This window comes from Otolemur garnettii, unplaced genomic scaffold (assembly GCF_000181295.1).
Source record: "Otolemur garnettii isolate 467f Iridium unplaced genomic scaffold, OtoGar3 scaffold00045, whole genome shotgun sequence".
Lineage (NCBI taxonomy): Eukaryota > Metazoa > Chordata > Mammalia > Primates > Galagidae > Otolemur > Otolemur garnettii.
In genome coordinates this window covers 9,558,493-9,572,023 of record NW_003852440.1, presented here as the reverse complement: position 1 = coordinate 9,572,023, position 13,531 = coordinate 9,558,493, and the positions used below count along the sequence as shown (strand labels likewise).

The 13,531-nt window shown below is 48.9% G+C and overlaps 1 protein-coding gene across 2 annotated transcripts in view; it reads left to right on the top strand.

The window, feature by feature from the left end:
- The first annotated feature begins 10,478 nt into the window (after nucleotides 1-10,478).
- The window catches only part of MIXL1 (Mix paired-like homeobox), a 4,100-nt gene continuing 1,047 nt past the window's right edge, over nucleotides 10,479-13,531 (top strand). Inside the window, exon 1 of one of the 2 annotated variants that reach the window (XM_003790990.2) lies at nucleotides 10,479-10,886. In XM_003790990.2, coding sequence (XP_003791038.1) covers nucleotides 10,479-10,886 — 408 coding nt within the window. Of the gene's footprint in view, nucleotides 10,891-13,531 lie in introns of both variants that reach the window. The other variant, XM_012805903.1, reaches the window with a different exon arrangement.

Genomic DNA, 13,531 nt, shown 5'->3' with positions numbered 1-13,531 from the left:
AAAAAAAAAAAAAAATCAACCGGACAGGCTGGCATGCCTGTTCTAGCCACGTAGGTGAGGTGGGAGGATTGCTTGAGCCTAGAATTTCCAAGCTAACAAAAATGCATTTTAACTTCAGGAGGCAGAGGCGGGCGGGGGGCTTCATTCAGACTTTCATTCACAAAAAAAAAAAAAAAAGAAAAGAAAAATCCACTGGGCATTTGGTCATCTATATCTGTCCCCTCTGTCCTTGCAAGTCTCAACACTGGCTCTTTTTCATTTCCCTATGCTGTCTCAGGCAGGTGGCCTGAATATACACCCCTTGGAGCCAGGAGGACCCTGCACTATGTGCAGCATACTGTCGTAGTCCCAAGGTCATCTCTCTGTGTCCTTGACCCTCAGGCACTGTAGGTTCCCTCTTTGTACTCAGGGTCCCAGAGCAGGTCCAGAGCCCCATCATGGGATGTGGTCAAAATCTGGAAGCACTGTCTCTCCAAGTCTATTCTGAACAGGGATGAAGAATGTGGACTTACAATCTCTGAGGCAGAAAGAGGGAGAGGAGCAGGCTTCAGGCTGGTTCCTTCAGTAAAAACCCTGCTACTTGTGATGATTTGAGAGTTTGTGGCTAATCCTTGCTGCTGCTTCTCTCTCTCTCCCGGCTGCTGGCTTTCAGATTGTATTTCACTGCTCATTGAGGGCCACCAGATGAAGAGGGCCGGGAGAAAGGAAAAGAGCCAAACTCAAGGGTCTGATGGGATTTTCTGCTTGCAACTATAATTTTTTGAAGTATATCTTTTATTCTCCTAAAGCATAGACTCAAGTTGCTCTGAATATATGCTCACTACTCTAATTTTTAAAAACATAATTGGTTAAGGGGGAGAGTAAAACCTGACCAAAAAGAGTACTGGAAAGATTATACATGAATTTCGGTTCTGCTATATTTTGCCTTCTAATATACAATTGAGAAATGGTTGGAAATAAATTAATAATTGAGTTCTGAACCACATAGGGTGCTCCAAAAGACTCAGAGCCTCCTCATGTGATGGAAAAGTGAGTTATGATTATAGAATCATAGACTTCTAGAAACCCTCTACTGGAGTCCTCAAACTAGGCTGCACATTGGAATCACCTGGGAAGCTTAAAACTCCTGATGTTGGGGTCCCCACGCTCCAGGAACTCAGATTGATTCCATCTGGGGTGCAGCCTGACATCAGAATTTTAAAATTTTCCCAGGAGATTCTGATGCTCAGCCAGGTTTGGGAACCACTGTATTACTTCCCCTCCTTTCACACATCTGTAAGCCGAGGATGGAGCAAGGCCTGCACCAAGGTCACTTGCTAAGCCTGCCTTGCTGGCCTCCACCCCGTGGGCCCAGTTTCCTTGGTAATTGCCCCAAGTCCCTCTCCTGATTAGGGTGCCCCTCCTGGCCCACCTCAGGCCTTAGGTGTGGCTGATTGACATGCTAATTTCCCAGCGGCTCTCCCTCTGGGTGGCTTCACAACTATCTGTCAGCTGACCACTTCCTCCAGCTGCTCCTCCAAGGCTTCAAAAGCCCAGGCAAACCTTAATAAGGGGCCCCAAGACCTTTTCATCCCAAGATTGCCTTTCATCTGAGTATTTTAAAGTGCTACAAAAAGTTTCAATGATCAAAGAACCCCCGGGAAGAAGGTATCAGGCAAGAACCACTTTCCCCATTTCACTGGTGGCAAAACTGAGGCTCTGGCAGAAGCTGTCAGTGGCTCTGGGCTGTAAGGTTGCAAATCTTCAGCTGAGCCCTCTTGTTCCTTTTGAGATAAATCAGTTGACAGAAACCTGCCGGGACTGAAAGAAATCCCACTAAGTCTTCCAGATGGAGAAGGTAAACCAGGCAGGTACTCACCCCTCGTCCTGTCCTCTCATACCACAGCACCTTGAGTGGGTGCTTAGCTCCTTATTTCTTTTCTTTTCTTTTATTTATTTATTTATTTGAGACAGAGTCTCACTATGTCGCCCTCGGTAGAGTGCCGTAGTGTCACAACTAACAGCAACCTCAAACTCTTGGGCTCAAGTGATTCTCTTGCCTCAGCCTCCCAAGTAGCTGGGACTACAGGTGCCTGCCACATGCCCAGCTATTTTTAGAGTTAAGATCTGGCTCTGGCTCAAGCTGGTCTCGAACCTGTGAGCTCAGGCAATCCACCCGCCTCAGCCTCCCAAGTGCTGGGCTTATAGGCGTGAGCCACCGCACCTGGACTTACCTCCTTATATCTGTACCCTCAGGAGTCCAAGGCCCCAGCTTCTCCTACAACTACTGAGCATCCACCATGTGAGCTGGCCCCCAAGTTTGGCATAAACACAAGGCCCTGCCCACCAGGACCTCACAGACCATATGGGAGGCAAGATGAACACACCTGAGAAAACACTAACTTTGCAAAGCAGTTTGTGAGATGTGACAGACAGGCAAAGTGAGCTCCTGCCAGGGGCCCAACCAGGTGGAGCCACAGATGGCGGGAGGGGCTGTCAGCAGAGCTAATGTGAGTGGCTCCACTGCCCTGAATCTGCAGTATCCACAACATTAGTTCCAACACTAGTGCAGTAAGATCAACAGATAGACCATGCATGTATGGCTGTGGCTTGCACGAACAGAGCTATATAGCTTTAAAAAGGGAAATAGATAAGTTCATGTGTGCCTTGCTGGTGGGTATAGAGGCAGGCGGCTGTAGTCCCAGCTACTTGGGAGGCTAAGGCAGGAGGACCGCTTGAGCCCAAGAGCTTGAGGTGCTGTGAGCTATGATGCCAGGGTGACAGAGTGAGTCTTTATCGGAGTTAAAGTATGGCACATTTTGTAGATGAGCAAACCAATACTCAGAGAGATGAAGGGACTTAAGTGATGCCTGGCATCTAATAAGGGAGTACAGTGAAGACAGATCCAAGAACTTGCACTATTCCTAGTGTTAGAACCTTGACTAAAGAGGGCGGGAACTGCAGGAGTTCACACAGCTACAGCCCAAGTGGTGTCTCGACTCCACACGTTTATCCATTCATTCATGAAGTGTTCACTGGGCTTTATTAGGTGCCAGATTCTGGGCTGGGGGTGGAGTGTGGTGAATAAGTCAGACCCAGCTTCTGACAGTCTCCCAGGGAACAGGCAATCACATGAGACCAGGCATAAAGACTAGAGGGCTGAGAGAGCCTGTGGAAGACCTTGCGCTGGTCTTGGGGTCTAGGCTCCTTTCTCATGTTCTTGCCCACACTGACATGTGGGGTAGTCCCCAGGGCATCCATCTGGCAGAGGTCAGAAATGCTGGTGACTACGTGGGCAGAATGTGGGTGGGTGAAGTCACTTGGATGGGGCTGGGGCGGGCCCATCTGGCTGTAGGCTGGGGAATGACACCCAGGCACGGTTTAATATTAAACCTGCACTTACTCCTGCTATGAAGGAGAGGCCTTTTAGAGTAAACATAATTACATTGTTTTCCTGCTTCTAGAGTCGGCATCGGATGCTGTTGAAGCAAGACTGGTAATGGCAGGCTCTTTACAGAAGCAGAGCATCCAGATCTCCCTAGGGCACCATGAGTCCTTTCAAACTAGAAACCACAGACCTTAAAAGACTTTAAGGTGGGCGGCGCCTGTGGCTCAGTGAGGTGGGTGTCAGCCCCGTATACCGAGGGTGGCAGGTTCAAACCCAGCCCTGGCCAAACTGCAACCAAAAAATAGCCAGATGTTGTGATGGGCACCTGTAGTCCCAGCTACTGGGGAGGCTGAGGCAAGAGAATCACTTAAGCCCAGGAGTTGGAGGTTGCTGTGAGCTGTGTGACACCACAGCACTCTACCAAGGGCAATAAAGTGAGACTCTGTCTCTACAAAAAAAAAAAAAAAGAGTTTAAGGCATGTTTGCTTTAAAAAAACATATAAAAATCCAGGTGCAGTGGCTCATGCCTGTAATCCTAGCATTCTGAGAGGACAAGGTAAGTGGATTCCTTGAGTTCAGTGACATTCTCACTACACCACAGGGCCTGGCACAGAGCTGGCACTTGAGCATGTGAGTTCAATCTAAATGAATAGGCAGCTCTCTTTCATCTAAACGAGCACATAAAGTTCAGGTTAGTACAAAGGCTAAATGCCCAACTGACCAAGAGAATGAAACAGTTTATTTAAAACCACCCCTTTCTAGTACGCATTCTATTCTAAAATTGATTAGAATCTATTTGGAAGTATTTTATTATATCCTAGATCCACCAAGAATCTGTGGTTAGACCAATTTAGGGTGGTATCTTACCTGCAGAGTTATCTCCCAGCTGTTTTAGGCAACCCAATAAAAGACAGTATTTTTTTTTGAGATAGAGTCTCACTTTGTCACCCTCAATAGAGTGCCATGGCGTCTTAGCTCACAGCAGCTCAAACTCTTGGGTTCAAGCTATCCTCTTGCCTCAGCCTCCCAAGTAGCTGGGACTATAGGCACCTGCCCACAGTGCCTATTTTTTTTTTTTAGAGATGGAGGTCTTGCTATTGCTCAGGTTGGTCTTGAACTCATGAGCTCAGGCAATCTACCTGCCTCAGCCTCCCAAGTGCTAGGATTACAGGTGTGAACCACCATGCCCAGCTCCAAAAGACAATATTTTGGAAAAATATACCCAATAACATGCAAGCTGGGGCACAGAATCCAGAACAGATCTTAGGTTACTCTGAGTGTCTGCTAACACCATAATAAAGTATTTGGGAGCAGAAAAGACATATAGGCAGGTTCTGTGTTCCCCTGCTGCCTCTCCTTTTTACTTGTCCTTATATGAATATGACTTCCCACAAGATATGATACCGTCACTCACTTGGTCTCATGTCACATCCCACAGAGAGTCAGAGAACATCAGCAGGAGGTTTTATTACATGGTCTACAGGAAGGGAGCAAAGTGATCAAAATTAAACGAGGTTTAAGTCAAATGACAAACTTAAAGAAACTGATAGTATCATAAACTTTAAACAGCAAGTAATCAAACAATCACTTTTAAAGAAAGACCATTTATGACTGTCTCAGTAATATTTAATACATGAATTAGTGAAATCTATATGAGACTGTCTGGTACAAAATATGGTAACTACTTCAATGATCCAGAGTTGTGTTCAAACAGTAAGAGTCTAGAATTCAATTTTAGTGTATAATTTGGCACCAACTAGATACCTCTGTGTATCTACACATAAAAAATTGTCATAGAAGGGTGACTTGCTGGATGATGGCATAGAGCTGTGCTGGTGGAAGCCACCAGCTCTATGTGTCTATTTATACTCAAATAAATTAAAATGAAATTTAGGAAATTGCTTCCTTAGTCACAATATCTCTGTTTCAAGCACTCAGGAGGTACATTGCAGGCTCAGTGCCTGTTGCTCAGTGTTTAGGGAGCCAGACACATACACCAGGGGCTAGCAGGTTTGAACCCGGCCCGGTGCTGCTAAATAGTGATGACAACTGCAACGGAAAAATAGCCGGGCGTTGTGGCAGGTGCCTATAGTCCCAGTTACTTGGGAGTCTGAGGCAAAAGAATCGGTTAAGCCCAAGAGTTTGAGGTTATGGCCCTGTGCTGAGGGCAACATAGTGAGACTGTCTCAAACAAAAAAAAAAAAAAAAAGAAAAAAGAGGTATGTTGCAGAAAGAAATGTCTGACAAGTATCAGGTATGGGAACCAGACGCTCTGCTAGTTATTTCAGTTCTTCATTTCAACGACACCGACTAAGCTTGGAAAATTTATGGTTTCCTTTCTCTGAGGTTGAAATGTTCTTTTCTTTTTGGCCAGAGCCGGGTTTGAACCCACCACCTCTAGTATAGGGGGCCAGCATCCTACTCCTTTGAGCCACAGGTGCTGCCCAGGTTGAAATGTTCTTTTTTTTTTTTTTTTTTTGAGACAGAGCCTCAAGCTGTCGCCCTGGGTAGATTGCTGTGGCATCACAGCTCACAGCAACCTCCCACTCTCCTGGGCTTAAGCAATTCTCTTGCCTCAGCCTCCCAAGTAGTGGGGATTACAGGTGTCTGCCACAACATCAGGCTGTTTTTTGTTTTTTCTTTGTAGTTATCGTTGTTTGGCAGGCCCAGGCTGGATTCGAACCCGCCAGTTGCTGGTGCCTTAGCTGCTTGAGCTATAGGCGCCAAGTCTGAAATGTTCTTTTAACTTTATTGGTTAGCTGTGTGAATACAAGTCGTGACAAACTCTTCTTGTGTAAGGAGAGGCTTTTGGTAGAAATAGTTAGAAGAAGAAAAGGAATTGTTTGTTTTTTAAAAAACACATTGGGTTCAGAATCTATTTTGTATTTGCTATTTAAATTTATATGGTGCTGACTAAGCAAAAACAAAAATAGGCTTCCTAACTTTTTATCCCTTTCCTGTCACGTTAATCCGTTTCGTGTCTGTGTGTGTGTGTGTGTGTGTGTGTGTGTGTGTATTGGGGGTATTGTCTTTCAGTCTCTGAAACCACTGGTTCTGAAATGAACTTCAGAAACTAGAGAGGCCTAGGCAGTCAGAAGGGATGAAATCAAAGTGAGGCCAGGATCAAAGGGGCAAACAGCCTGGGTATTCAAGGTGGAAGTGGAGCCATCAACTCCCCTGGGCTGCCTTTTCCTGATCTTCCCTTTAATAAACACCCAGGGCTCCTTCCCCAGGTCTCTGACAGCAGAGGGGCTGACATGAACAACAAAGGGAGCCTAGGGAAGAGAGTACTTAGCACTTGGGGAAAAGGCAGGCCCCTGTGATATTTGGGTGAACCTGAGACAGGAACCGTGGTGGGAAATGCTGAAGATGCAGAAGAGGACAGTGACCCTGAATGGCCTCATTCCTTCCTAGCCCCGTGCAGATAAGCACACCCACCCCCACCGCCACCGCCTCTTGTGTTATAACTGGCTTTCCCCCATTACAGGAGGCATCTCTGAGGCCTGTCTTCTGTTTCACCTTGTCCTCCTTTGTGTCTGCTTCAAGTTACTGACAGACTAAATACAAATAATGACCAAAAGCTCTCAGCAAATCAAGTGGAGAGTTAGCCCAGGCGGTAGACGGGGAGTCTGCAGACCCCAATCTCAGTGACTGCTATCTTTAGCTAACGCTGAACTTCAGTTTGCTATTTTGAAACTGGTAAATTACCAATGTGCTTGATTAGAAAAAAGCCCTTTGGCTCGGCGCCTATAGCTCAACTGGCTAAGGCGCCAGCCACGTACACCTAAGGTGGCGGGTTCGAATCCCCAGCCCGGACCTGCCAAACAACAATGACGGCTGCAACCAAAAAAATAGCCGGGCGTTGTGGCGGGCGCCTGTGGTCCCAGCTACTTGGGAGGCTGAGGCAGGAGACTCACTTGAGCCCAGGAGTTGGAGGTTGCTGTGAGCTGTGACACCACAGCACTCTACCAAGGGCAATGAAGTGAGACTCTGTCTCAAAAAAGAAACAGAGACTTCAGTTTGTAGTTTTTGTAAAAATGCAGATTTCACTAGTTTTTCTGCTGACATTCCTTTTCTTTTCCAGGATCCAATTCAGAATATCACATTACCTTTAGTCACCAAAAATCTAAGGTTTTTGGCTCAGTGCCTGTAGCACAGTGGTTATGGCACCAGCCACATACACTGAGGCTGGCGGGTTCAAACTTGGCCCGGGCCAGCTAAACAATAACTGCAACAACAACAAAAAATAGCAGGCATTGTGGTGGGTGCCTGTAGTCCCAACTACTTGGGAGGCTGAGGAACGCATTCATCACTGCAGCCTGTAACCAGGGCCTAATGATCACAATGTACCTGAAAGACAAAAACCCCCAAGACTAGAGAGGGGCTAGAGGAGGGTGTGACCCTTCTCCTGAGGGTGGCAGAGGAGCTCAGTGTGACCGTAGGGTTAATGTCTCAACTTGGCACACTGGCTTTGAAGTTATATGGGTCCCTGTCTGGGTTGTGGTGCATTTCCCGATCTATAAAATTGGTATAGGAATAGCACACACAAAGCATGGCCTAGCACAGTGCCACTTCATTAATGGATTTTTGAAATAATGAACTAAAGAATGAATGAGGGTTGGGCGAGGTGGTTCATTCCTATAATCTTAGCACTTTAGGAAGCTAAGGTGGGAGGATTGCTCAAAGCCAGGAGTTTGAGACCAACCTGAGTAAGAGTGAGACCTCAGTTCCACAAAAGCAGAATAGTTTTCCAGGTATGGTGACATGTGCCTAATGTCCCAACTACCCAGGAGGCTGAGGTAGGAGGATCACATGAGTCCAGGAATTTGAGGTTGCAGTGAACTATGCAGACCCCATTACACTCTAGCTGGGGAGAAAGGAAAGGAAAGGAAAGGAAAAGGAAAAGGAAAAGGAGGAAAAAAAAGAACAAATGAGCATAGAAAAATAGGTCTAGGCTCGGCGCCTATAGCTCAACCGGCTAAGGCGCCAGCCACGTACACCTAAGGTGGCGGGTTCGAATCCCCAGCCCGGACCTGCCAAACAACAATGACGGCTGCAACCAAAAAAATAGCCGGGCGTTGTGGCGGGCGCCTGTGGTCCCAGCTACTTGGGAGGCGGAGGCAGGAGACTCGCTTGAGCCCAGGAGTTGGAGGTTGCTGTGAGCTGTGATGCCATGGCACTCTACCCAGGGGGACAGCTTGAGGCTCTGTCTCAAAAAAAAAAAAAAAAAGAAAGAAAAATAGGTCTAACCCCCCCCCCCCCATAAAAAAGAAAAATAGGTCTAACCGCCCATCCCATACTTTGCTAGCCTGAAAACCTCAGGGACCTGACAAAAGAATAAAAGAGGAAGGGAAGAAGGGGAAAAGAAAGAAAGGTGTGTGAGAGAGGGAGAGATGGAGGAGCCAGTGTTGGTATAGTGAGGCCACTTAGAAAAGCCTCAGCAGCTGCACTGAGAGTCTGGGACACAGTACCCGGCTCGCCACCTTCTGCCCCAACCAGGAGAGAATGAAGCCCACTACTCCTCTTTGCAGCGGCCCCAAGAATACTTTGCTTTGACACTTGGAATGTCCACTCAGGATGAAAACACCTAAGTCTTGTGAGAGACTGTTAGCATTCCAGAATGGAAAGAGGCAGGAGGGAGACTGTGCCCTGAAAGCCTTCCCAATAAAGAGTCCCCTTTGAATGGTCTTGGTGAAATCAGTGCTCAGGTGTTGGGAGCAAGGAGACTGGGACCTCCCTGCTTTTTTCCTGAGGACTTACACTGTGCCCAGGCAGCTCTCCCAGTGGACCACTGGTGTCTTTTCTCTAAGGTGAAGTGGGGGGCATCCAATTCAACAGACATTCATTGAAGGTCCAGGGTGGTGCCTCACCCAGAATAGGTGTACACACAGACACTCAGTAGAGGACTGAATAAACAGCAGAAGTGGATTCCTGTTAAGACTTTATTTTTTAGAGAGTTACACCTCGCTAGAATGCCCTGGCGTTACAGCCTGTGCACAGCAACCTCAAACTTGGGCTCAAGTGATTCGTTTGCCTCAGCCTCCGGAGTAGCTGGGACTGCAGGCGCCTGCCACAACGGCTGTTTTTTAGAAATAGGGAATTATTCTTGCTCAGGCTCTAACTCCTGAGCTCAAGCAATCCACTCACCTCGGCCTCCCAGAGTGCGAGGATTACAGGTGTGAGCCACTGTGCCCGGCCCTGCTCTCAAAGACTTTATAATCTAGTAGGCAGATATGTAAATCACAACCATAGTACAAAGCAGGATAACACGGGAGCCTTCAAAGAGCCCCAAGGGCAGAGGGAGGAACGAAGCTCTGGAGTATCTTCAGAAAGGCCAAATTAGGCGTCTGGTAATTGGTTGACAACTGGGGCGGGGGGTGGAGGGGTGGGGGCGCCGTTGTCAACCCGGCCCCGCCTAAGACAGCCTGACGGGTGGGACCATGCGGATATTCCAGGCAGGGGCTCCCCCACCCTTTTCCCTGGAGAAGTGTACTGCCCCCCTTGAGGGTCCTTTATCTTTACCCCTGCTCAGATTCGGATGTGTTAGGGAAACTTGCAGAGGGCAGAGGCTGGGCTGTTTATCTAACCTGGTATAAGGTCTAGCACGTAGCAGGGGTGGTAAATAAATGCCTTTGATAATGACAGGAGGAAGAAAAGGCAAGGCGTGATGCCCGCCCGGGTCAAGTGAGACACAGCTCGGCCCAAGGCCCTGGGGCTTCTCTGACTCGGAGGAGGGAGTTTCTGCCCGCACTGGGCCCACGCACTCGGCCACTCCGGGCTGCCCCTCGCCGAGCAAAACTTCTTTAGATGTTGATTGCGGTGTCAGGGCTGGCGGGGCTGGTGGGGCTGCGAGGCGGATGAGCCGAGGAGGCGACGGAGGGGGCCTAGTCCCAAGTTCACGCCTCCCTCCCTCCATCCCACGGTCAGCGGAAGCGATTATTCCCACCGGAGTCTGGCGGGCCTGGGGGCGGGCTCGCACCCCCAAGAGACACGGGCCTCCCCGCGCCCACTCCTTTGATGGCACCGCCACCGGCGGCCCCCTCCCTCGGCCCCCAGTCGGTATAACTAGAGCCCGTGCACCTCCCGGGTGGCGCTCTGGGGTCTGGGAGCGATGGCCGCCGCAGAATCCCGCCAGCTCCAGTTCGCCGAGGGCGCCACGTTCCCAGCGTACCGGCCGGCCCACGCCGGAGGGGCTTTCCTGCCATCGCACAGCCCCGCGCCTGCCCTGCTCCCCGCGACCCTCGCGGGCCCCGGCCCGGACCGCGGCGCGCCGGCACCCTTCGCGGGCTTCCTCAGCTGGGGCTCCGGGCGGCCCCCGCCGCTCCCTGTCGGCCCGGGCTCGCGATCGCCCCCCAGAGGCGCGGCCGCCCCGTCGGCGTCGCAGCGCCGCAAGCGCACGTCATTCAGCGCGGAGCAGCTGCAGCTGCTGGAGCTCGTCTTCCGCCGGACCATGTACCCCGACATCCACTTGCGGGAGCGCCTGGCAGCGCTCACGCTGCTCCCCGAGTCCAGGATTCAGGTGAGCAATCTATCGCCTTCACAGATGTGCCCCGGAGTAGAGGCACCGGGGGACTCTGTGGGCCACACCCCGGTGCCCACTTACTTGCGGGACGCTGGGTAAGTTGCTTCCCTTGAGCCTCACTCAGTGTTCTGGACTGCACAATGAGGATAATATTGTTAGGCTTAAATAAAGTAATTCAGGCATGCATTCAATGACTTGTATGTCTCATTATTAGCGTAAGGGCTCCTAGGAGGCGATCTGCTCCCTTGAAATGGCCAGAAAGTAATATCCAGCGTATTTTTATACTTTCCCTTATCTAGGAAGAAGACACAGATGAGGTGCAGTTGAGATTTCCCTCTGCCTTTGAGTTTGAGAATGGTAGCTGAGAAAAGGCAGGGCTGGCTCACCAAATTACCTCCTAGGGCGCTTTCTTGGCAAGTATCGGTTCTGGGATTTGGGTTTGAAAGGACGCAGCATCTTGGGGGGAAAGCCTTTAGCATTTGGAGCTTGTCAGTTTGAAAAATCTAGTACAAGGCGTGTTTATTGTCTAATTTATTTATTTTTTGAGACAGAGTCTCACTTTGTCACCCTCAGTAAAGTGCAGTGGTATCATAGCTCACAGCAACCTCTAACTTTTGGGCACAGCGATTTTTTTTTTTTTTTTTTGAGACAGTGCCTCAAGCTGTTGCCTTGGGTAGAGTACTATGGTGTCAGCTCACAGCAATCTCCAACTCCTGGGTTTAAGCGATTCTCTCGCCTCAGCCTCCCAAGTAGCTGGGACTACAGGCACCCGCCACAACACCTGGCTATTTTTTGGTTATAGTTGTCATTGTTGTTTGGCAGACCCAGGCTGGATTCGAACCTGCCAGCTCTGGTGTATGTGGCTGGTGCTTTAGCTGCTTGAGCTAAAGGTGCCGGGGCTCAAGAGATTCTCTTGCCTCAGCCTCCCGAGTAGCTGGGACTTTAGGTGTCTGTCACAACACCCTGCTATTCTTAGAGGCAGGGGGTCTCAATCTGTATCAGGCTGGTCTCCAACCAGTGAGCTCAGGCAATCCACCCACCTAGGCCTCCCAGAGTGCTGGGATTACAGGCAGGAGCCACCGCACCTGGCCTAATCTAAATTAATTGAGATCAGAATCTTGGAGTTAGGGCCTGGCACAGTGGCTCATGCCTGTAATCTTAGAACTCTGGTGGGGCTGAGGAGGCACAGGTTTGAGACCAGCCTGAGCAAGAGCAAGACCCCTGTCTCTACTAAAAATAAAAAAAACTGAGGCAAGAGGATCTCTTGAGCCCGAGAGTTGAAAGTTGCTGTGAGGTATGATGCCACCCCACTCTACCCAGGGTGACAGCTTGAGACTCTGTGTCAAAAAAAAAAAAAAAAAAGAAAAGAAATCTTGGAGTTGGTAGTGAGAAGCCTGTCTTTTTGCCTGTTGGTCTGTAGCACCTTGATCTGTGTGCAGGAGCCCTCAGTTTAAATACTGGGAAAGAGTAGCCTTATTTTTTTGCATCTCTGGTGGTCACAACAGCTGTCAATTTCAATAGTTGGCAGAGTCTTCCTAATCAGGATACAGCATAAGTGGGGAGTGGAAATAGAAATTTTTTTTGCACGCAAGTCCACTGAGCAAAATACCTCCTTGATTAGCTTGACAAGGGAATACAGACTTTCAAAAACTGATTTCTAGGCTTGGTGCCGTAGCTCAGAGGCTAGAGTGCCAGCCACATACACTGGAGCTGGTGGGTTCGAACCCAGCCCAGGCCTGCCAAACAATGACAACTACAACTGAAAAATAGCCAGGTATTGTGGCAAGTGCCTGTAGTCCCAGTTACTTCAGAGGCTGAGACAAGAGAATGGCTTAAGCCCAAGAGTTTGAGGTTGCTGTCAGCTGTGGCTCCAGTCGAGGGCAACATAGTAAGACTCTGTCAAAAAAAACAAAACCCTGATTTTCTAGGCTGGGCGAGGTGGCTCACGCCTGTAATCCTAGCACTCTGGGAAGCCAATGCAGGTACATTGCCTGAGCTCACGAGCTTGCTACCAGCCTGAGACAGAGTGAGACCTCATCTCCAAAATATAGCCAGGCATTGTGGCAGGCACCTGTTTCCAGCTATTTGGGAGGCTGAGGTAAGAGAATCGCTTGAGCCCAAGAGTTAGAGGTTGCTGTGAGCTGTGATGTTGTGGCACTCAACTGAGGGTGATAAAGTGAGACTCTGCTCAAAAAACCCCGATTTTTAAAATAATTTTAACACCTGTCTTACAAAGCAGAGTAGCACTATTTTCCTACAAATTCTAAATGTTTCTATTTGTGACCCTATTTTTCATGAAATTGTTTCTAAATAAAGAACAGACAAAAGCAGGCTATTGGGTGGGGTGGCTCAATGCCTGTAATCCTGGCACTCTGGGAGGCCAAGGCAAGAGAGGATTGCTTGAGCTCAGAAGTTCAAGATCAGCCTGAGCAAAAGTGAGACTCTGTCTCTACTAAAAATAGAAAAATTAACCTGGCTTGGTGGTAAGAGTCTATAGTTCTAGCTACTCAGTTGTCTGAAGGCAGGAGGATCACTTGAACCCAGGAATCAAAGGCTACAGTGAGGTATGACAACACCACTGCACTCTAGCTAGAGTGAGACCCTATCTCAAAAAACAAAACAGGCTCGGCGCCTATAGCTCA